This window comes from Pinus tabuliformis, chromosome 3_2 (genome assembly GCF_031772625.1).
Source record: "Pinus tabuliformis cultivar Carrire ecotype Pingquan chromosome 3_2, CPIR1, whole genome shotgun sequence".
Taxonomy (NCBI): Eukaryota; Viridiplantae; Streptophyta; class Pinopsida; order Pinales; family Pinaceae; genus Pinus; species Pinus tabuliformis.
This window is the reverse complement of record NC_142302.1, coordinates 296,922,585-296,946,214: the sequence shown is the minus strand read 5'-3', so window position 1 is coordinate 296,946,214 and position 23,630 is coordinate 296,922,585. Positions and strand designations below refer to the sequence as shown.

Sequence of the window (23,630 nt, the reverse complement as noted above, 5' to 3'; positions counted from 1 at the left end):
AAACAACTTGAATATGAAAAGCTCAAGCCTTTTTCTCTCATGTTCTTCATCAATAACAGATTGAGTAGAATTACTAGTAGATGCTTCAGAATTCTTACCTTTTATACCTGTGGCTACAATGATTGCTTCATCTCCCGAGTCTGACCCCAAATCCTTCTGAATAGTTATAGCATTCTTCTTCTTCTTGACCCCAAACTTCTTAGGCCTCAGCTCTCGATGCAGAATCCAACAGTGCTCATCATCATGCCCCTCCTTTTTATAAAGAGTGCATGAAGCTTTGCCTTTCTGTGCAGTGTTAGCCTTCCTTGCTTTCCACTTCTTCTTTCTTTTCTCCTTGCTCTTGCTTACAGTGGGTTGGGATGGTCCCCTAACTTCTAGATTTCCATACTTTCCTCTAGCTTCTAGATGAGTAGCTTGTATAGATACCTCATCTATACTAGTCGGATTAAACATGAGGATGGTATGCCTCATGTAGCTGTGTAGACCACCAATGTACTTCAAAAGAGTTTCTGGTGAGTCTTATGGAATAACCAACATCAATTCTCTCTTTCTGAACTCTTAAGTATACCCTTGTACACTTTTCCCTTTCAACTACCGAAGAGTTTGCCAACTCAACATGGCTTGTTGCATGTAGGCCAATGGATAGAACTACTTTTTGATTGCAGTAACAAATTCACTCTAGACAGAGATGGTCTTACCATGCTTCCTCATATCATCTTGGGTTCTGCCTTCCCACCAAACTAGGGCAGTGCCTCCTAGGCATAGGCTTACCAGCTGAATCTTACTCTTGTCTGAGTCTATATTCTGTACTCTGCAATACACATCAATTTGTCTAATCCAATTTTCCAACTTTTCAGCATTTAGCTCTCCATCATATATAGGAAAATCAAATTTAACATCTAACTTAATGAAAGATGCTTTCTTATTATGGACAGGGCTATTAGGAGGTGTAGGGAAGCTTTCTTCTTTTCCCTTTCCTTTGGAGTGGTCATGGGAATTAGATTCATCTTCTTCTTTATCTTGCGTAGAGCCTGATGAATCTTCACCCTTATGCTTTCTAAAGTCCCTATACATTTCTTCTACCATAGACTTTATAGCTAGGAAATTTTCTATGAATTGAGGGTCTGGCCCTATAGAACCTTCCTCTGACATTGTCTTCCGAGAATAGACTCTCCCAATTTCAGGATTAGCTTCCACCAACTCTCCTTCTCATAATATGAGCTTTGATCTAGTGATCATTCACAGCTAAACCAACACAAGCTTGTTTAACCTTATAGCCTAGAGCTCTGATACCACTTGATCTGATAATCACCCTATGAGTGACCTCAGTGAAAGATTTATTAACAAAAGGTATTACAGACTCATGTGATGGTGTGTGTTCTGTGTTATTGAAACAACGGATCGATTAGATTGCCAATACACAGAAAATAAGTGGAAGGACAACAGAGAAATACAGTAAGCAACACAAAGACACAAACAATTTTTAATAAGGAGTTCACCCTATTCTCCAGGGCTACGTCTCCGGTCCAGCTTCAGTCATGGACTTGTTTTATTACGTCTTTCAATAGAAAAATTACAATACAGGGACTCAATATGAGTTCTCCTGAAGTAGATTTTGCTTGGCAGGGTGGTTCTTGGATTCCCCAAGCTACTCAGAGTACACAGACTCTTGTTCTTCCTACTAGCTCTGTGACCCTTGGTCTACAGTGGAAAGAGCCAACTGTGATGCTCAATCCGGATAGATTCCTCCATGGGAAAGCTTGATTCTTCAAGCTCTCTGTTGGTCGATGCTACCTGTGGTCAACTCAGCCCTCTGTCTCCTCTGCTTGGCTTTATTGTTCTTTATGTTCAGTCCTCCTCTCAGGGTTCACTGTTCACTGTCTTTCTTGGTTGCTTGGAATCCTCTCTATTCTTCCTCTCTGAATCTCCATTCGACTGTCTTTGTTCATGGCTTTAGCCATTCGATCACCATGCCTATTTGGTTCCTCTCCCGCCTGCGTCGATTCGCCTACCGCCTGTGTTTTTGGAGTTCCCTGTTCGGAATCAGCATGAACGGTCAGGAAGTAGCCATGTGTCTCCATTGGAACAACGCTAGCCTGTTTTTTGATTCGTTTCTTCGGTTATGTCGTGGATACATTCTTTCCCCACCATGGTAGTCAACGGATTCCAAATCCCCTTAAATCGCGGCTTAATTGCCTATCGATTTCGCTTCTGTCTATCGGGTGCAATCTCAGCCGTCCGATCGGGGCTCCTCCAGATCCAACGTCATATGCACGTCGAGCGCGGTTGACTTGCTCGACCAATAATGCGCGATCACGACGGTTTTTCTCTCACCTCCGCTGCCAGCATCGATCGCTGAGTGGGATCACTCCGCTCTCCTCCAAAACCTCTTACCATTGAAGGGCACCCCAGGCAAAACCATCGGTTTCCAGGTCATGGGTCCCACCTTCATACGATGGTGCTTTTCGGTTCTCCATCCACGGTCCTCTAGCTCCCAACGTGACCGAGTGCTTAAGGCTCTACCATTTCGTCCCTGTTTGCCCAGCGATGCACGGTCGTGCATCGAAAATCAACTCCTTTTCCCATTCCGGGGCTCCCAGGGGCTACATCGACCTCCTGCGCAGTCTCTATGGGCCTCGGTCAGTGCGCTTTGACCGAGGTCCTCGTCGTTTCGTGCTGACTGCCATGGCCACTAGTTCAAGGTGTTTTCGATTGCTGTTTTGGATTCTTCAAGGATTTGTTTCATCCCGATATAGTCAGGGTTCTTTTACAGTCGTTTATGGATCCGATTTGGATCAATGTGTGTTAATCGCCCAAGAGCTTGGAACATGCTACATCTTATAATAAAGCTAGTGTGGAAACCAAGAGGAGCTAAGAACTAAAATATACTTTCGGAGCTGTTAGACTTGTTTTTCATGAATAAGGACCATTCAGAGAGTTTCACTTCTACCAATGTGTCATCAAGTGTTGCAGCCGCTACAACCACCCTCCAAAATTTTTCCTTAGCTTCATTTTGGATCCTTCCTTCCAAATTTTCACAACAACTTTCCTTGCTTCATCAAATTCACAAGCTTCAGTGTTTTTCTTGCACAAAGGCAGCCTGTCAATCACAGCTCAATGTATTCCCTCACAGGCTGATCACCCAAACTTGGTCTAGGTGCAGGCTGAGCATCTCCCCCAAGAATTTGTGCAATTTTGGAGGACAAGAAAGCTTCCCTCCAGAAATTGCGCAATCTTGACTAGCAGCCCATTGGGCTCGAGAATTACGCAATTCTTGCAATTAACAGTCAGTGAAAATTGTGCAATTTTTCCTAGCAGGGCTGCTCAGCCCAGAATTTGTGAAAAACCTTGGCAACAGTCAGTTTCTCTACCTAGAAATTATGCAAATCTCCTAGGCAACCAACCCAGCTCCCAGCTAGAAATGCGCATTTTCTCCCAGCAATTGAATAGTCTCTTGCATGTGCGACTGAGTTGACTGGTTCCCTCCAGGACCAAGAAAAACTAACTTGCATGCATGAGTTGCTTCTCCCAAGGTAGCATGTAAAGGCATCCCTTATTTCAGGGATCTATGTTTAGCAGTTGGAGGTTACATGGAAGTATCATTTCAAAAACCTCCCACCAAGTGTCGCTTTCCCTAGACTTGTGGCATGTGTGTCACAACCTCAATGTTATCAAAACTCATCAACCAGACACTACAGAGCTCATTCCTCATAACAACCTTGCAACTCTGACATCCCACTTCACATCTAGGAGCAGTTGGCACATTCAACTCAGTGCTTTGGGGTAAACCTGCTTTCCATGCCTTTTGTTGCATTTCTATCGCTTTTCATGTTTTCACTTGTGTGAGTACTTTTTCTTGATTACTTTGAATTCTTACTATCATTTACATGTATACTAGCTCATCCTAACAGTGTTTCAGTTTTTGTTGCTATCTCACTGGTGTCACATGCATGAAATTATTTTTCATGAAAGGTCATTGTTTTGGCAACTCACCTCACCCAGATGCATGTTGTCTCATTTTCTGAATCTTTCATTCTCCATTTTCATGCATGATCATTCACTTATGATTACACTCAGTATCACCATGCATTCACACTCACATTCACTTTCAGTTCCCCGTCGGTGAGTCTGGGTAGCATGGGCCTGGACTCTACCTCACCAAGAGCCTCATTAAGACAACATTGTGCAATCCTCAGAGGGAAGACTTTGTCTTCCTCTCAGGAAATGCGCGTTTCTGCCCAGGCACTGTCCTCCAGAACTAATTTGCACATTTCTGAGGGATAGTGACTTCTGGCTCAGAAAATTGCGCAATGCAGTCACTGAGCCTGCAGCCATTGCCAGTTGATATTGTGCATTGTGCAATTCTAGTAGTAAGCAGGCAGACTGGACTGTGCATTACACAGTTCCAGCAGTCAGTCAGTCTCCTAGTAGCCCAAACTGTGCCTTGCACAGTCTTGGCAGTCAATCTCTTGAACTCCAGGCCGAAATTGTGCAACCTTCATGATTAGTCACACAGTAATGTTGCAAGTTAGTTCTCAAGTTCATTTTGATTTTCAACTGACAGATTGCTTGCCATGAATTTTTCCATGTCTCCAGGTATTGCAGGTGTTCATCTCCCTCTTAGTAGTGCAGGTACAATGGTTTCTAAGAGAGAAAAGTCAAAGACACCATTCAGAGCACACCTATAGATGCAGTCGATCAAATGTCTATGAGCTTGCCTACTCGTGAAGATATCAATTTGTTCGTAGACAAGGACATCAAGATATGACAAAAACAAAATCACAATGAGAAACATCATGAATGGCCACTGAAGGCAGCACATCAATGCAACAATTGAAAGAGGAAGGTTGTTGACAACACAAAGGCAGAACAAATTTACATGCTCAAGAAGATCCACTGATGATGAAAGAAACTTTTGAGATTGAAGCTATGAGGTGATGGTGTGACATGAAGATTGCCCCAAAACACAGAATGGAACAAAGGATGAGTTGCATGTGCTGAAGCAGGAAATCAATGATGAACATGAAGTTGCATAGACAGACAGATGAGTTGCAGCAGGAACAGGAACAATAGTGGGAGAAACATGCACTCATGGATGAAACTGCACTTGTACAAGTTATAGATCTATCCCAGCAGCCAGCGTGGTTTAGACATGGTCAGTAGTGTTGTTGATCATATGCAAGGGATTCATCAACATGCATGCCATTGTGCGTATGCATGCGATCCAACCCATTCAGCACACTCAGCAAGGTGAAGACAAGAAGCAAGTCCAACTGGAGATCAACATGTACTTTGGCAAGTTGATGCGCATGACCACCAACACTCACTTGAAGATCAGTAAAGACACTATGCATCAGTGTGCTTCCTGTTTAGCCGTACCCAAGTGGGCCATGCACATGTTAGCAAACAAGTTGGACGAAAGAGACAAACTAATGCATCAGATCCAATGAATGAATAAACGGAGGCAAGGGTTCGCTTAAGCAAGATGTCACCTTGGGGTGCATGCACACCATCATGAACGACCAAGCTTGGCATCAGCTCACCACCTTCACCATCACAAGCATATCAAATATTTGGTCTCATCTTAATGGACCGAGTGTCAGTGACGTCTTGCATGGATTGCTCAAGCCATTTCGTCTCACATGAGCACATGTGCATTGTAATGTAATGTCATGTCAAGTGGAAGTTCAAGTGTCAATAGTTGGATGTAACAGTCATAGAGTATATGAAAAGTCATGAGGGTAGATGAATAGTAAGAAAGGGGAATGTGAAGGGTCACTCTACCCTTTGTTATAAATAGTCCCTCATAACTCATTGTAGAAGCTTTTGGTCAGCCAAGCTTCCGATAAGACTATCTTGGAGAGAGCTTGGACAATATTATAACGCACCTTGGCATCACCACTACACAGAGCTAGTTCATCTTTTGGAGGAGTAGGTAGATGTGGCTCTAACGTTCCACTGTTGGAGCTAGCGGGTTTACATATTGTATGACTCGAACTTACACTTCTTTATATAATAAGAGCTGACACATTTCTTGCATATGTTGTATTGTATTCCATTTGTCTTGTTTACTCTAAATGGCATATGTATTTTCTTTCTTACGCATGCATGAATGGACTGTTCTATATGAGCATGTATGAATCTTTCTGAAATGTAACGATTGGTTTAACCATCACTTTGGATTGCTAGCTGACTTGCTTTCCAGCTTGTGATGCATTTTCACTCGTATGTTCCCTTCTCATCCAAGTACTATTAAAGGTTTCTAAGGGGCCCAATCATCTCAATCCCCATGTGTTACAACCTCTCATGCACCTTCCTTGACCCACTACAGCTGTCACACCCCTGTTACCAACAGAGTTATCTTACTTGTCTTCGTGCAAAATCACCATCAAGGCATTGCTATACAACCCACTGCTATGACTTCTACACCAAACGGTCTGAGGTCTAATTGGGACTTCTTACCAGGGAGATCCCCATACATGCTGGCGACTCTAGCACCGTCATCACATTCCTTTCTGTATTTCTAGCACAACTTTATAGGTTTTGCTAGAGATTTAGATCTCCCTCTAGATTTAGATCTCCCACTCGAGGCCTTATTTTTGTTGCTATTCTAAGAATGTCCTTGTACAGACAAGGCATCTCTATTCCATCTCTCCATATGTTTCCTACTCATCTCCTCTGACAGCAAGGATGAGACTATTTCATCAAATTTCAAGGTAGTTGTATTTCTACCTATTGCGATAACCAGACTATACCATGAATTTGGTAGAGAACACAACAAATTGATGCACTTATCTTCATCTAAAATTTTAATATCAACATATAACAATTGACTTACCATAGTATTAAAGGCGTTAATATGCTCTGTCACCAAGTCTCTATCCTTCATCCTTGGGTTATAGAACTTTTTCCGTAGGTATAGTTTGTTCACTAGAGACATAGATTGGTACAAAATCCCTAACATGTCCCACAAAGCCTTCGCCATAGCTTCCCCTAATACATTCAACAATACTGAATCTGAAATACACAGCCTTATTGTGCTCTTTGCTTTCTAAACCAACTTTTCTGAGACTTCAGCTTACATTTTTGTTGGTTTAGTACCTAGATCTACCATGATCCATTGATCTTTATCCATGAGAAGATCCTCCATCTTGAGTTTCAACAACTCAAAACTCTAACCGTTAAATTTCTCGATCCCACAAATCTCCTGCTGAACAAGGTCTACCATAGGGCCGAGCAAAACCCCTCAGCAGCAAATGTGTCCCCTTGAAGCTTAAACAACTCTGATACCAAATGTAGATTCTAACCCTGTACAAAAATTACTTGCAAATCAATTCTTAAAAAAATAAAATATACACTAGCGAGAAACATAGAAACAAATTCACAAATATTTTCCCCTAGATCCCAAAACTGGGACTACTAGATTGATTTTTCATTATGTTCCTTAAAATGTTATAATACATATATATACAAGTCGAAGCATTCATAAACACCAATCCATTAACACTAGATTAAAACATAACCATAGTTCCCTTGACTAGATCTAAAAAATGTCATGGGAAGAAAACCATCAATCCCAGAATGATGTGTGAAACCCATACCCAAAACCATAGGTAGGTCGGCCCACCTAATATAGGGTCCAAAAAAAAATCTCTTGGGGCGTTGTCCCAGACTCTGTACGAGGGGGCTAGCACCCCCCGACAGGGGGGCTGTGCCCCCACTGTGACCTCATTACTACTCTTGGTGCAACAAACAGGGGGGCTATTGACCCCCCTGTGCCCCACCGTCCCCCCCCCCGCATATGAAACTACTTGTGGAAAGAATATAACACACACCCAACATACAAAGATTGGGCTATGTTAACTATGGAGCCACTAAGAGGAGAATGGGCACTATTATTTAGCCTTGCATGTGTTCCATTGTTGAATGGGAGTGGTAATTTTGAGAGCATAATAGAGGAGGAGGATTGTGTAGAAGCCATTTAGGTCATCGCGTCTATAGTGAATTCCCATTCCTTTGCATGTGAATTTTACAAATGAAGCAAAGAGAAAAGAACGCATGCCTCACATTTTAGATAGGTTTTTTCCTATGTTAGGTTTCTCATAATAAATATTGTGTGAATTTACATGAATGATTTGTGTACGTGTACTTCTTATTTTATTTTCATATTTTAATTATTTCATTGAACTGATACAAGCATATTAATTAATTAGTGAGGTATCTAAGGAAAATTAGTTTGCACTATCTCATAATTATGAATATTATAATATCTATTGCAATTAGTTTTTCTAGTGGAATATTCATGATAATTTATAGATCAATTAGCTAGGATGATGATCTTCACTAAAAGAATCTTGAGGTAAAAATCGGTCTCAAAACAAAAGGAATACTATAAATATGAACTTTAAAAGAACCAAATCTATTGATAATGATGATGTCAACTATAACACTATTAGTTTTGGAAAGAAAAAGAGAAAGCTAATTTTTTTCTCATATCCTTAACTTATCTCCTTATAGGTTTACTCAAATTTGAATTGTAGGCACTTGTTTGATAAATAATTAAATTCTACATCCAGCTACTACCAACTCAATATACTTTTCACATAACCATAGTGAAATATACTATAAATACATAAAACACATTTTTTCACATATTCTCAACATCTCAATGGTACTCATTGGATGTGGAATTTAATTTCATATAAGCAAGTGTACACACTTAAAAAATATTTCTTCCCCTTATTTTTAGTATATGTCCTTGTGGGTCTATCAAAAGTATGTAGAGTGGGAAATTGTCCAATTTTGTATCCAACAAGTGTCTATACTTGAAATTTAAGCACATTAGAAGGTAAGCCAACGATATGAAAAAAGAAAAAAAAATTGCCTTCGATAAAAAACTCTTGCCTCATAGTTTATGAATTTAAAAATTATTTTATTATTTACATAGCTAAAAGGTATATAGAGTAGTTTTTACATCTTCTTTAAAGTAACCAAAGATAAAACTGATTAGGTATTTAAACTAATAATTTGACATCATTGATAAATATAAAGCATTGTGTGAATAATTTAGCATAGCTAATCAACATTAAAAAAAAATGTGAACAATTTCGAATTCTTGATCAACAAAGAAACCTTTTCCAAGAGCTATATCTGTACTTCCCCTCTCCATAAATGTCAAAAGGAAAACAATCAAATAACCTCATTCTCGAATATATAGTTGCCTTGAAGCTTCCATAAATCAAACATTGCTAAAACAGTTAAGAAGGTGAAATGCCACTAATATATGGGTGTTTTAAAGATTTGGAATCACTTAACAATGATTCTTGTCAATAGGCTTCAAGATCTAAAAATTTCACATCCTCCATCAATAAAGAACCTTTTTCCAACCACTGCACATGTAACTTCTCACTAGGCATATGTCAAAAAGCATACAAAGTGATAACCTCATTCTCAAAAGCATATTTGCACTAAAGATTTCAAAAATAAAATATTAATGAAATTCTTTAGTACCAAATGCCACTAAAAGGTGAGTGGACTAAAGAATTGGAATCACCCAAAGAAGCTTCTTACTAGTGCATACTACTATGAAGAATAGTTGCTTGCTCTATTTGAACATGATTTAAACAAAACATCACAAAAGGATAGTCTCATGAAAAATTCTTTAACATTTCTAACATGAAGTAGGAAGGAAAAATACCATTAGAGACACCACTCTTAGGTAGTGAAGATTTGAAGGAAACTTTGTAATAAAACAATTGAAAGCTTATGCGACACCCATAGTAACCTTAAAGTGTGTAATCAATGAATCCATAATACCTCCTGACATCCACCTAGCACTAAGAACTAGGTTAACTAATGACACCCATGAAATTGAGTACAATTTATGAGAGTCCTACTAAAGAGCTACCCATAGCTCCCCTCCCAATTGCGACAAATGGGTTTTGGCATATGAGAGTTCATTTTGAACACGTCCTCTTCTTAGATCACACTAATTATCTCCATAATGATGGGACAATCAATTGAAGAAAGGTCACACTCATGATCTAGGGATCACTGGTCCTTCCAATATCTAATATGCTCATGGAACAATCCCTCATGATCAGACAATCAATAGAAGAAAGGGAATACTCATGAGTTATGGATCACCAATCATTCCTATTGGCATCGAATAAATCTCACCAAAAGAGAATCTTCTTCTTATTCACTGAACAAGCTTGCAAGTAGAAAAAGTATGCAATATAGATACCTTTCAACCTCTAGCTCCAAATTGGTTTTCTCATGAAATCCTACCCCACATGATTGTCATAAATCTATGACCTCACCAAACCCAACACCTTTCCCCAACAGATTTGTATACTCATGAAAATATAAGTGCCAAGAATTTGAAAATGTCAAAATATTAAAATAGCATCACATAATCCAAAGATCCTTGAACTTTGACAAGATACTCTACAATGTGCAACATGTCTCAACAAGGCTTGCCATGGAGTAGACCCTTCAAACATCACTCTACCTATTTAGCGGTGAATATTCCATTAAATCACCACATCGAGCAAACTAGGGCCTCCCTCCTCCATATCCATAACACAAACCAACAAACATCACTTGTTAGTATCAACAATCCTTAGAATATACCATACTTAGACCACAAACATGGCTATAAAATTTGCTCCAAGGAAAATAAGATCAATAAAGTAACTACTACGACACATAATATAGACAATCGGCCTAGAATAGTGTCGTTACCATAATCAATTTCCTAACAAAAACGAAGTCTATTTCATTCGGCCAGAAGAAAAGTTTGCATCATAATTTTGGCTTGCATTGCAAATACTAGAGATACCTATTGCACATGGCTACTTGAGAAAAGCTAACACGAAAAGCATATCAAGATATAAAAGTACGTTGTAAGATAATCTAAACGTGGCTTGCATCAAAGTTACCCACTAATAACCGTGGCTTGCATCAAAGCTACCAACCAATAATCAATTTTGTGATGACAAATAACTTCCATTAAATCTTCTTAAAAAGCGGTCAAAAATAAATCCACTACACCATGCACTAAATCGTGATCAACACAAAATGAAAGACGTGAGACTTATAGAAAATGGTTGTTTACCATTTTTAAACCATGAAGCAAAGAAACGCCCCTAAAGATTCCTTGCATGTGAGCAGCTTGCTTAGAAGTAGACCATGACGTTGCCTAACAACGCATAGACACTCCATCTTAACATATAGATGAAGAAGAATGTGGAGAAAGGAGGATTTATTCATCGACACAAAGGTGGTGGCACGGGGAAAGAGAATGCTTACCATTGCTCCACACCTTGGACCAAATCCCGGACACGTCAACAGCTTGTTAATCGTTAGGAAGAGAACCTGGTGGTTACTTTCTGTAGCCCACTGCACCACCTCCTATCCTGAAATCACTGTATTCAAATGAAAATTTTCCTTTCCCTTTATTGGTTAATTTTTGTTACCTTTCAAACGTGTAGTATTATGATTCCCTTTTGTTCTGGATATCTTTGCTTTCCAAGATCAGTAAGTTTCTGGGCATAATTTGATTTTGTAATTTGGAGTTTCGACTATGAATGTGTTGACTCAATGAACAAATCTTGTAAAGTTGGCATTGTTTTCTCGGTGATTAGTAAAATTGGCAATAAGCTAAGTTAAGAAGTTCTCCATTGCAGGTCTCTTTGACCCGACTGTCAATCAGGATGTTATCGGCAAAGAAATTGCCAAATGTATTGACCTCGCAAAGGATGGTGTCCATGCAGTTCTTTTCGTACTTTCCGTTAGAAATCGATATACCCCAGAAGAAGCAGCTGCTTTGCAGACCTTGCAAATGTTGTTTGGTGAAAAAATTCTCAAATACATGGTGGTTATCTTTACTGGTGGTGATGAGTTGGAAGAAAATGAAGAGACATTAGAAGACTATTTGCGTGAGATCCCACTTGACCTTCAAGTTACATCTTTTACTTATGTTAAAAAAAATATTCATCTCTGACTTTATCATGAAAAGGAATTTAACCTCTAAAATAATTTCTGTAAACTATGTTCACAAATAAATGGCATAATGATCTACTGTTTGTGCAATGATTGTATAATTTCTGTAAACTATGTTCACAAATAAATGGCATAATGATCAACTGTTTGTGCAATGATTGTTTCTCAACAAAATTGGCAATGTCCTTCACCTTGCATACAGTCATAGAATACGATAGTGTTATATCCGTAACCAAATGATCTTCCACTATAGCCTTTATCATATACAGTGACTCGTGCAAGTACATAAAAACGTTAGGAGGAAAACATTATTTTATTTTTGCTTCTCTTCCTCGTTCCGCTAGGAACGTATTATTACATTTTCGACATACGCATAAATTGATTCTAGATGGTTTTCTTGTTATCTCTTGATATCAAATATCTCCCTTAGAATCAGGTTCCTGTAATTTTAAAATGGCAGTGTCTAGGCCATAAATTACTATTTCTGGTTATACCTTATTCCTGATCTTGTATTACACAAATTTGCTTAAGTTATGTTCTTAGTTTTCTACCTGAGTTTTATGTCAGTGGCTGCCTTGAGCTGCCCATGGTCCTTAATGTCTTTAGCTTTCTGGTCATGCTCGCCCGAGACTCCCTCTAACTTATTTTCCAGGAATAAATGCTTTCTTGAAGCAACTTTTTGAGCTCTCTAGTTTATTTGGTTTTCTAACTAGGCAGATGTACCAAAGTTGTTTGTGTAAATTGAAATTGTTTCTCCCCTTTAGTACCAAAGAGTCCATCAATCTCACATGTATTTTGTTTAACAATTCGCTGACTTTGTTTTTTATTTTTTATAACTTTTCCATTTTTGTAATCCTCAAAACAACTCCACAATGCCTCTTGCCATTTTCCAAAATGAGGCTAATAGATTCCAATTTCTGCTTCTTTCACCTGACATTCCCTATTATATTCACTATATTATTTGTTAGTGTCCTAAGCAATATAGAAGAGAAGAGAAGAAAATATTTGTAGTAGAGAGAGGACTACGAGGCTTGAGATGGCTTATCAGTACCTTCACATTATCTTTATATCTTCCTGAAATTATGAGTCATTTTAAATGAAATATAATAATTAATATAATTTAGATAAATTTAATAATTAAAAAATATTTATTTTATTATTTATTGTTATATAATGTTATAATATGTTTGATGCTGCTATATTATAATTTTAATTTTTTAATGAATTGGTTAAATTGAAAAAATATTACTATAATATACTTGATTTCAGTGTATTATAATATTGATTTGCGAAAGTTTTCGTGATTTGTCACTCTTGAATCTAGTCGTAGTGTCATTAATATATACTGGTCAGGAAGAAAGGTTGGTTGGCTTGTTTTAAGAGTTGGTGTTTTGGATTGAAGTATTTATATACGAAAATTAATATATTATATTTTAATTGGACTGATTTAAAAAAATATGTAAATAATCATTTAATTTATTCAAAAATAAAATATCATTAATATTAATTTAATTTATTTCTTTTAATTTTAAAGGGTGATTTTAGAAGATTGTTTTCACTATTTTGTTTAAGTATAAAAGAAAAATATTAAAAAAAAAATTATGAGAATAATTTCCATACCTAGTATCTCTTTAAACAATTTACATGTCATCTTCTTAATAAGTTTAGTGAAAATGTTACAATATTTTTTTTTAACTATATATTCTCTTTAAAAAAGTGAAACTGAGCATTAACATGCTTTGTTCTTACATGATAAAATGGATTATTTGTCAACTTGATCAAGCTTTGGTTATCACATCTTATCACAGTGACCTTCTCTTGTTCGTTTCCAACATATTGAAGAACTCTTCTAAACCAAACAACCTCACAAGTAGATGCACACAAAGCTTTATACTCTGCCTTGGTCGAAGAAGAAAATAAATTAGGATGCCTCTTGTTACTCCATGCAACAATCCCGGATCCAATGCTAAAAGAATAACCTATAATAGATCTTCTATCATCCGGATTACCAACCCAATATAAATCTCACTAACCTGTGAGCTCAAAGTCAAATGAATTATTATATTCAATGCCAAAATAAATTGTTCCTTTAAAATGCCTCAATACACCTTTTGATGCTCTCCAATGTCTTTCTAGATATCTCGCCATAACTGAGTTAACACACCAACAAAGTATGTTATATCAGGTCTGGTTGTAGTAAGATAATACAAGCTTCCCACTAGTTATCTATACATTGTACCATCAACCTCCTTTGAGCCATCATCAATGTGAAGTTTTACATTGTGTTGCATTAGAATGAAAACAACTTTACACTAAAGAAATTAGATTTGTTCACTTGATACTGGGGATGGATGTGGGAGGCGATTTTCGAGCTAGGGTTACAAGTTTACAGAATTGTTCTCCATGGAAGGACACCAAGGAGGGAGCTCCACTCCCTCCTACAAACAGGCAGTGTAAAAAGCTGATAGAAGAAAATAGAGGTCCTTCAGATGTAAGGCAAAGAAACAAAGAAGAGGAGCAAGATGGCTCTAAATTGATGGAGAATAATAATACTACAGAAAGCAAGGAAGGGACAAGGAACAGGGAACAAAAGACGAAGCACAAAAGGGACCATGCAAGCCCAAAACTACAATCACGCCTAGAGTAGTTTTGAATGATCCTGCTCTGGAGGGACATAGGAACCACATGCAGACTTATGCAATCATTTGTAAATTCATGGGATTATGGCCCACTGAAAAAGCTTTACAAAGATGGATTAAATACCACTGGAAACCAAAAGGAAGCATAAAACTACATCTGGGGTCAAAGCAATTCTTTACTGTTGTTTTTGCAAATATTGAAGATAAGGACAGAGTGGTTGAAGGAGGGCCCTACTTTTACGCATCAGCAGGCCTGTACATGTGACCATGGGTTATGAATTTTGTCCCAGAACGAGAAACTTTTACCTTGGTACCGGTTTGGGTCAGACTTTACTCTCTATCTTTGGATTACTGGCAACTGGAATCCTTATCTACCATAGGAAATAAGCTAGGGCATTTTGTCAAAGCCTTTGAGACTACCAAAAGGGGAAAATACACATCCTTTGCAAGAATATGTGTGGAAATGGATCTTTCTGGAGCTTTGCCAGATGAGGTAATCTTGGAAGTGTTTGATGAAGAATGGGCGCAAACAGTGGCTTATGAGCATATCCCATTCAGATGTCATAAATGCCATGAGCATGGACACCTATTTAGAGATTTCCCTCTCAGTAAAACGGAAAACAAGGGCAAAGCAAACACCATGAAAGATTCTGAAAGCTTTTATAAGGTGGTCCAGAAAGGAAAAGGAAGCAAAAGGGGATCGGAGAAACTTCAATAAGAAAAATAGCGAGCCAGTCAAAACAGGTTTCAAGCCCTAGAAGAGGAGGATGTGATAATGGAAGCAGATCAGGTCAAGCGAGATAGTCCAGTGGAGGAGGGGAATGAAGAAAATGATGAGCAAACCCAAAATAGCAATAAACAGAAAGAAGAAATAATGAGTGACACAGAACTAGAGATGGACTAGGAAATGACCCAGTGTGAGATGGAAATGGAGGACACCGAATTACAGGAGATTCTTGAAAAAGAGAACCGAGATCTAGAAGGATTCTTGAAACAAGGAACTAGGGAGGGAGTGGATTCATTACCTCCATAAGAGTTCCAAAGAGTTCAACAGTTGCTCTTATGGAAAACTCAGACGAAAGGGCTGGAAAAGCAAGGGAAAAATGAAAGGCAGGGTAGCGAAGGGGTGAAAGATATGAAAGCCACACCACGATTAGCACCCAGAATCCCAGGAAAGAAACGAGGCTGGAAAAAGAAAGACGAATTGTTGATGGAATGTGGAAAGCTAATGATAGACTCAGGTAAGATGAAAGACCTATCCAGTTACTCCTTTAGAAATCTTTAATAATGAAGTTCACTTCTTGGAATATAAGAGGTCTAGGCAGTAAAAGAAAACAAAGATTACTTAGTAATAGGATGAAACAACCAGCTCCAGATGTGATCTCCATCCAGGAAACAAAATGTTCCATGAAAAAAATAAAAGAGATTCACAGCAAATGGCTCAATAAATTTGAGTTTCTGGAAGTCAAAGTAGAGAATACAACAGGAGGAATTCTCATGCTTTAGAACCCCCAAAAAATTGGCCTCATAGATGCAGAGGCATCTAGATATTATCTTTCAGTGGTCATTCAACCAGTGGGAGATAAAGAAATTTACCTGGTCACGAATGTGTACAGCCCCCAAAGATTGGATGGTAAACTCAAGCTTCTAGACTCCCTATAGGATCTTAGGGAAAGACATGTAAGAATCCCTTGGATCTCAGGGGGTGATTTCAACATGATCAAATCGCTGTCGGAGAAAAAAGAGGGTAGTAGAATTCTGAGCGAGGACTCTTATGCATTTCAATCCTTCATAGACAATATGAAGCTAGTGGATATTGTAATGAGCAACGGTACCTATACTTGGAACAATAAAAGAGGATGAGTGTCTCAGGTGGCCTCCAAATTAGATAGATTCATAATCTCAGAAAATCTTATGATCAATGATAAGGACATAGTTGCAAGAGTTCTCCCCTTTGGAGGCTCTAATCACTGGCCGGTGCAAATGGAAATTCACGACATTGGTACTCCCAGGAATCGACCTTTTAGATTTGAAAACATCTGGCTCTCCAACCCAGATTTCAGCAACAACATTGCCATCTGGTGGGTAGAAGATCTGAATATTCAAGGCATAAGAATGTTCCTTCTTCGAAAAAGACTCAAACATATCAAACTCTGGCTCAAGGAGTGGAACAAGAATGAATTTGGCAACATTTTTGAAGCAAAAAAATTGTTGAAGGAAAAATGCAGGAGATCAACCAAACCCTTATCATGGAGGGTTTTGATAAAGATAGAAATGATCATGCAACTCTATATCATCAAGAATGGGAGAACTTATGTAAACAAGAGAAAAAATTTTGGAGGCAAAAATCTAGAGTTCAATGGCTAAAAGAAGGAGAACGTAATACTAAATTCTTCCACAGATTCACTATGGCGAACAAGCTCACAACAAGATTTCTTTGATTAAGGACGAGGAAGGTAACCTGCTCAACTCTCATAAAGAAATAGAAGTAGTGCTAGTTCAGCACTTTCGGGGTATTGCACAAGAAACTGGTTCAGACAGAGATCAATACATCAGGATTATTTCAAGACATATACCTAAGTTGATTTCCAGAGAGGACAACTTCAACCTCAATAGACTAGTATAGGAAGAGGAGGTCAGTGAGGTCCTAAAAGAAATGCAAAATGGTAAGGCACCAGGACCAGATGGATTTAATGTAGATTTCTTTAAATCTTGCTGGAACACAGTGAAGCAGGACCTTTTGGACATAGTGGAAGACTGCAGGAGGGACAAAACTATATTGAAGGTTGTTAATACCACCTTTATATCCCTCATCCCTAAACAAGATGTGGTTCAAACTCCTGATAAGATTAGACCCATTTCCTTATGCAATGTGGTCTACAAGATTATATCCAAAGTTGTGGCCAATAGACTCAAACCTCTTCTTCCCACCTTGGTGTCGGTTGAACAGTCTGGATATGTGGAAGGAAGACAAATCCTCGACAACATCATTCAAGCTCATGAGGTGGTGCACTCATTGACAATCAATAGGAAAGCAAGAATGATCATGCAATTGGATATAGCAAAATCTTATGATAAGCTGAAGTGGAACTATATCAGAAAAGTTCTCACAGCTTTTGTGTTTGATCATAACTAGATCAGATGGGTAATGGCCCTAGTTACTTCTCCAATTTGTTCTATTCTTGTTAATGGTTCTCCCTCGGAGACTTTTACTCCTTCAAGAGGCCTCAGGCAGGGAGATCCATTCTCTCCCTTTCTCTTCATACTCATGATGGAAGGACTGGGTCGAGCGATCAATCAAGCTAAATTAGTTAGTGAGGTCAAAGGTATCCAACTTTCTGAAGATGGCCAGGCCTTAACTCATCAGCAATTTGTTGATGATACCATGCTGCAGGGTATCCCCACGGTCAAAGAAGCTCTAGCTTATAGGAAAATCCTGAGATACTTTGCTATGGCTTCAGGTATGGAAGCTAATCTCTCTGAATCTAAGAATTTTTTCTTTAATACTCGCATTTCTCTTCAGAGAAATATTTCCATAATTTTGGGCTTTCAAAGGGAGTCCCTCCCTTCAAAATATTTGGGAGTTCCTTTAACAGCCAAGCCTTTACACAAGAGCATCTAGGAGCCAGTGATTAACAAACTGCAAGATAAAATCAGGAAATGGACTACTAGATCTTTAAATTTGGCTAGTAGGTTAGTGCTAACCAAGGTGGTCCTACAATCAATCCCAGTGTTCATGCTATCTACTCTTCTAGCACCAAAAGGAGTCTTGCAACAACAAAAAACCATTCAAAGAGATTTTCTTTGCGGCGAGGGGGAAGAACGAAAGAAATGGCCTTGGTAGCATGGGAAAAAATCTGCAAACCTAAAATCTATGGTGGGCTTGCATTGGATGATTTTGAGATTCTAAGTAGGGTTTTAGGAGCTAAATTATGGTGGTGATGGGTTAAAGACCCAGAGGCTCAGTGGGTAATGATTTGGAAAGAAAAATATGCCAGCACTTGGCAAAAAAACGATCTAATAAGAATGTCAGGACATAGAAAGGGATCATACTTTTCGAATAAGGCCTGGGAAAATAAGAGCTTAGTCTAAGGAAATAGCTTCTGGGAAATCAGAGATGGAAACCTAGCCCTATTTTGGGAGGATAGATGGCAACAAGAACCTATATTGTTCAAAGATGATTGGAGGGATCTCAAGGAAGAAACAAAAACCAAAGGGTTATCTAAAGTAAAAAAGAATTGGGGATCAAACCAACAGTAATGGAAAATGGAGAACCTGGAGGAACTTGGATTTTAGGGAGGACAGCCCCCTAAAATCTAAAGCAGAGACTCTACAAAAAATATTAGACCAAATGAATATTTTAAAGTCAAAGGGGCAAGATCAGCTAAGATGGGGCTACAAAAATGAGGGGACCTTTAATCTCAAGGAAGCAAAACTCATTCTCCTTGACCTGAACTCACAAGCTCCAGACAAGATTTGGCTAGAACTATGAAGACACCAAAGCTGAATGAAAATCAAACTATTCATGTGGCTACTTCAGCATAGGAAAATTCTAACCTAGGATAACATTAGGAAGAGGGGTATGCTGGGGCCTTCCAGATGTCAGATCCGTGAAGGTTAAGAGGAAACTATGGAGCACCTTCTCAACAATTGCATTTTCACCTCCAGTTTGTGGGATTCTTTTGCCACCATTTTCTGCCAGACTGACAGAGACAAAAGGAATATCATCAACACCCTAAATAATTGGAGAAGAAACTTTTCAGATAATGAAGTTCTTGGCTCAACATGGACCATATTTCCAAGTTTCATCATCTGGAATGTCTGGAAAGAAAGGAACAACAGAATCTTCAAGAATGAAAAGAGGCCATCCCAACACATTTTTAAGCTGATCTTAAAACAACTCAAAGAAACAGTTGGCACTATTGTGAGAAATCTTCCTAAGAAACCTCCTTTTGCAGATGATTTGAGAATTCTCTGTGATTTAGGTATGCAGGATCTTACTCCTTAGGGACTAGAAAGGAAAGTAGTCTCCATGGTGTCTGAGCAAGATTTATGGCATCCTCCCCCCGAGGGATTTTTGAAATTCAACATTGATGGGGCTTCAGAAGGCAATTTGGGCACTGCTGGTTATGGAGGTGTGTTAAGGGATGAGAATGGAAGTGTCCTTTGCATCTTCCACAGTCATTTAGGAAAAGCCACCAATAACATGGCAGAATTGATGGCTATGGAGCAATGTTTAGATCTCCTGAAACAGGAAAACTGACAAAATGTGATAGTTGAGGCTGATTCTGAGCTTATCATCAACTCGGTCAAAAGGATTAGCTGGGGAACTAAGCCAGAAAAAGTCTCAAAGAACTGGAGGCTGATCCAGGGCTTTTAATGGATTCAGATTCACATCCAGAGCCTTCGTACAGTCATCTTTAAACATGTTCAAAGGTTGGCGAATAAAATGGCGGATCTTCTAGCCAATCAAGGTGTTATCAGCACACAGAACAGGATTGTGTTGAACTGGCAAGAGCTGCCTCAGAGCAGGCTAAAAATGATTTGTCATGAGCAAGCAGAAGAAGATAGAGTCGTGTTTCGAAGTAGAGCTCTGGATATGGATTCCAGGTAATTTAGACAATCCGATTAGTAGCCAGTCAGATGGCTCTGGTTCGGAGAAGTTTGGTAGTTTGGGGGAATCTCTTCTTTCCTCAGTTACAGAAGAAAAAACACATCGGAAAGCAATCTCGGCGGCTGCAATACCATGAGCTTTCCACCCGGGTTCGAGATACTGGGTTAGGGACAGTTTTCCGGCAATCGCGGGCCTCCCAAGCGGAAAACGGTTTTTCCGATTTTGAAGCGATCACATACAGAGAGCAACACGTGGCGGTGGGGTCAGTTTGAAAACCAACCTCATTGCATGCTAATGTTTGGTGACATTGGTCGGTGCGAAATGATCGTCAGCCATTGGATCATCCATAGCAGATCGACGGTTGGGAATGATTGAGCTAGTTGGTGGTCAGGTTGGGTAAGGGTCACGCTTCTTAAGGTTGCGAAATAGTCCTCTGCTGTTGGATTGGGTATGCTGGATCAAAGGTGAAGATCAAAGTGTCAGGTTGGTTGGTTGGCAGGAAGTGCGCTTGCCCTCTATTATTGGCAGGTTGTAAAAGTGGGTGGGTGTCTTTAGGTCAAAGCCCGCTCAACATTCCCGCGAGATGATGGGACTCTCACTTTTGACTTTGGTTTAGTTCATAGTTTTGGTTCCGCTTCCGATTTCCTTTTTGTTCAGCCTTGTATAGCTTTTTTGAATTTAGAAGTTGGGTTTTTCACCCATTTTCGGGTGGGTTTTCAGGTCCCTCCCTTGATCCACAACTCCTTGTGGATTGATGTAATTTATGTATATCATTAATGAAAAAGAAGGTCCTACTCTTGCTTTAGCAAAAAAAAGAAAGCAACTTTACACTGATCCATTCTAAACTTCTTAACCAATAATCTGACATACTTACCTTGGGACACAAAATTCTGACCAACGTCTCTCCAAAATTCATGACCTACACAATAATGTAACTCACCAAGATCTTTCATCTCAAATACTTGTGACATGTGCACCTTAATTTCATCAATTAGTTTATAATAATTCCCTGTAATAATTAAATCATCAACATACAAGATGTCCCTTTAAATCAAATTTGGTATACATTTTTGAATCACTTTGGCTCCTCATAAAACCCTGTTGAAGAAAGAAGGGATCTATCATCTCATACCACAACATGGGCTCTTACTTCATCCCATACAAAACTTTCTTTAATATGCAAACTAAATGTTACTGCCCCTTTTTCACAAACCCTTTAGGTTGTGACAAATACACCTCCTCCTTTAAATCACCATTCAGAAATACACATTTTACTTGTACTTGGTGAAGAATCCAATGGTACTTTGTAGCTAATGCAATTAATAAACTAATAGCGTTGAGTTTAGATACAAGTGCAAATTGTTTTGCATAGTTAGTGCGCTCTTTTCATGAGTACCATTTTGCCACAAATTTGGCCTTGTATGTATCTACATTGCCATCTTCTTTAAGTTTGGGTTGGTACAACCATTTACATCCTATGAGCTATTTATCATTAGACAATTTAGTCAATTCCCATGTTTTATTTTTTATTATTATGTCATATTCTTCCTTCATTTCCTTTATCTACTCTTCATGTTCATTACCTTCATTAAAACTCATGGGTTCTATGATATTCAAAACAATACTCATTAGAGCATAGTCATTATACCTTTTAGGTAGGCAAATTTTTCAAGTGGATCTCGTTGGCACTTCGATGGCTTCATTCCTATTCCCTAAAGGTCCTTCACCACCTCTAGGTGAACCCTGACTTTCTGTAGTGCCCATATCATTGTATTCTTTTTCAAGCTCCTGCTTCTCACTATATTTCGCTTCTTGTTTAGTGTCTTCAAATTCAGGAAGTATATACCACCTTTAATAGTTGTTTTCATTGCTGCCTTTATATGCCTGCTCATGGAAAATTACACCTCTACTTGCAAATACTTTGTGAGTAGAGGGATCAAACACTTTATAGGCTTTAAATTCTAAAAAATATCCTACAAAAACACATTTGATGGCTTTAGAATCAATCTTATTTCATTTCTCCTTTAGAATATGTGCAAAGGTCTTACACCCAAATCCCTTAAATGTTGAACTATTGGTTTAACACCATACAAGGCTTCAAATCGGGTATTGAGATTAAGAAATATTGTTGCACTTCTATTCTTTAAATAAATATCAGTATTAATGGCCTTAGCAGAAAACATTTGACGGATTCTTACCTATAATCATACTCCTCACACATTCCACCAGTGTTCTATTTTTCCTCTTTTAAACACCATTCTGTTGTGGAGTATGGGGTACCATAAATAGTTGCACTATTCCATGATCTTTGTAGTACTTAATGAATTTCGCTAGCCTATACTCTCCCCCTTGATCTGAACATAAGTTCTTTATGAACTTCCATATCTGCTTCTTGATGCAAGTCTAACCTTATGTCTTCACAAATACACATAAAATTGAATGGAAACTCACACCAAGCATATAGACATAAAACTTCTACACAAATGATTAATTAATAAAGAAAATAATTACAGGAGAAATCATGGCCAAATGGTTGGCCTCTCATTCCTCACACTCACTCACACACTTCTACATACATAAATGTCTCATGGCTCACCTCAATTTATACAAATGGATTAGAACTCAAGGTAGGTTTTAGACCGCTAAACTACCTCCCAAAATATCTATTTTGATCCCTAAAATCTCTCATCCAATCCGTTATCCCTAGATAAGAGCTAAATAATCCATAATCTTCTCAAACCTTCCACAATACTCTCGAAACGTCTCCTATTTACAATAATTATCATTTTCTCTTAAAAACTATAGGAAAATACATTAATTAATTAAATCCTAACTTTACAAACTAACTCCTCTAATAAACAATTGACCTAGGTTAGATGCACCTACATTAGACTCCCCAGGTAGAAGAAAATCATGGTATCTAGGCCATTAATCTTCAACAGATGATAAAACTCTGCCTGGATCCCAAAATTTGGTCTGTTGCTAATCAATTACTTTGTTATTTTGTTGATGTTTTGTGGCTGCCCTTTTTTTTCTAGATTTCCAAAATTTATACTGTAGTTCTCCTCCCTTAATGTATATTTGTGCAGTCAGATGTATCTTACTATTATCCTTTCTTTTTCTTTGTTCAATGGACATATTTTGAGATTCTTTCAACATCACCTTGTTTATTTCTTGAATTTCAATATTTAACTTGTCTTCCGGTTGCATATTGTTGTTTGTTTGTGGAACTTTGTTTTTGATCTCTAGGCTTCCGTTGCGCCAAATTTGTCGATTTGAAGACATGTTGTATTCCATCTAAATTTCCTTTGCATCACGCTCTAGCTTTGGATTGTCCAACCATTCATCTAAGAACTTTAGTTCTACCGCAA

The 23,630-nt window shown here is 38.3% G+C and overlaps 1 protein-coding gene across 1 annotated transcript in view; it reads left to right on the top strand.

Annotated features, from left to right (window-relative positions):
- LOC149180755 (immune-associated nucleotide-binding protein 9-like) overlaps nucleotides 1-23,630 on the top strand; it is a 200,428-nt gene that overhangs the window by 125,653 nt on the left and 51,145 nt on the right. The window contains exon 2 of the mRNA XM_089413980.1: nucleotides 11,691-11,965. Coding sequence (XP_089270106.1) covers nucleotides 11,691-11,965 — 275 coding nt within the window. The remainder of the gene's footprint in view (nucleotides 1-11,690; nucleotides 11,966-23,630) is intronic.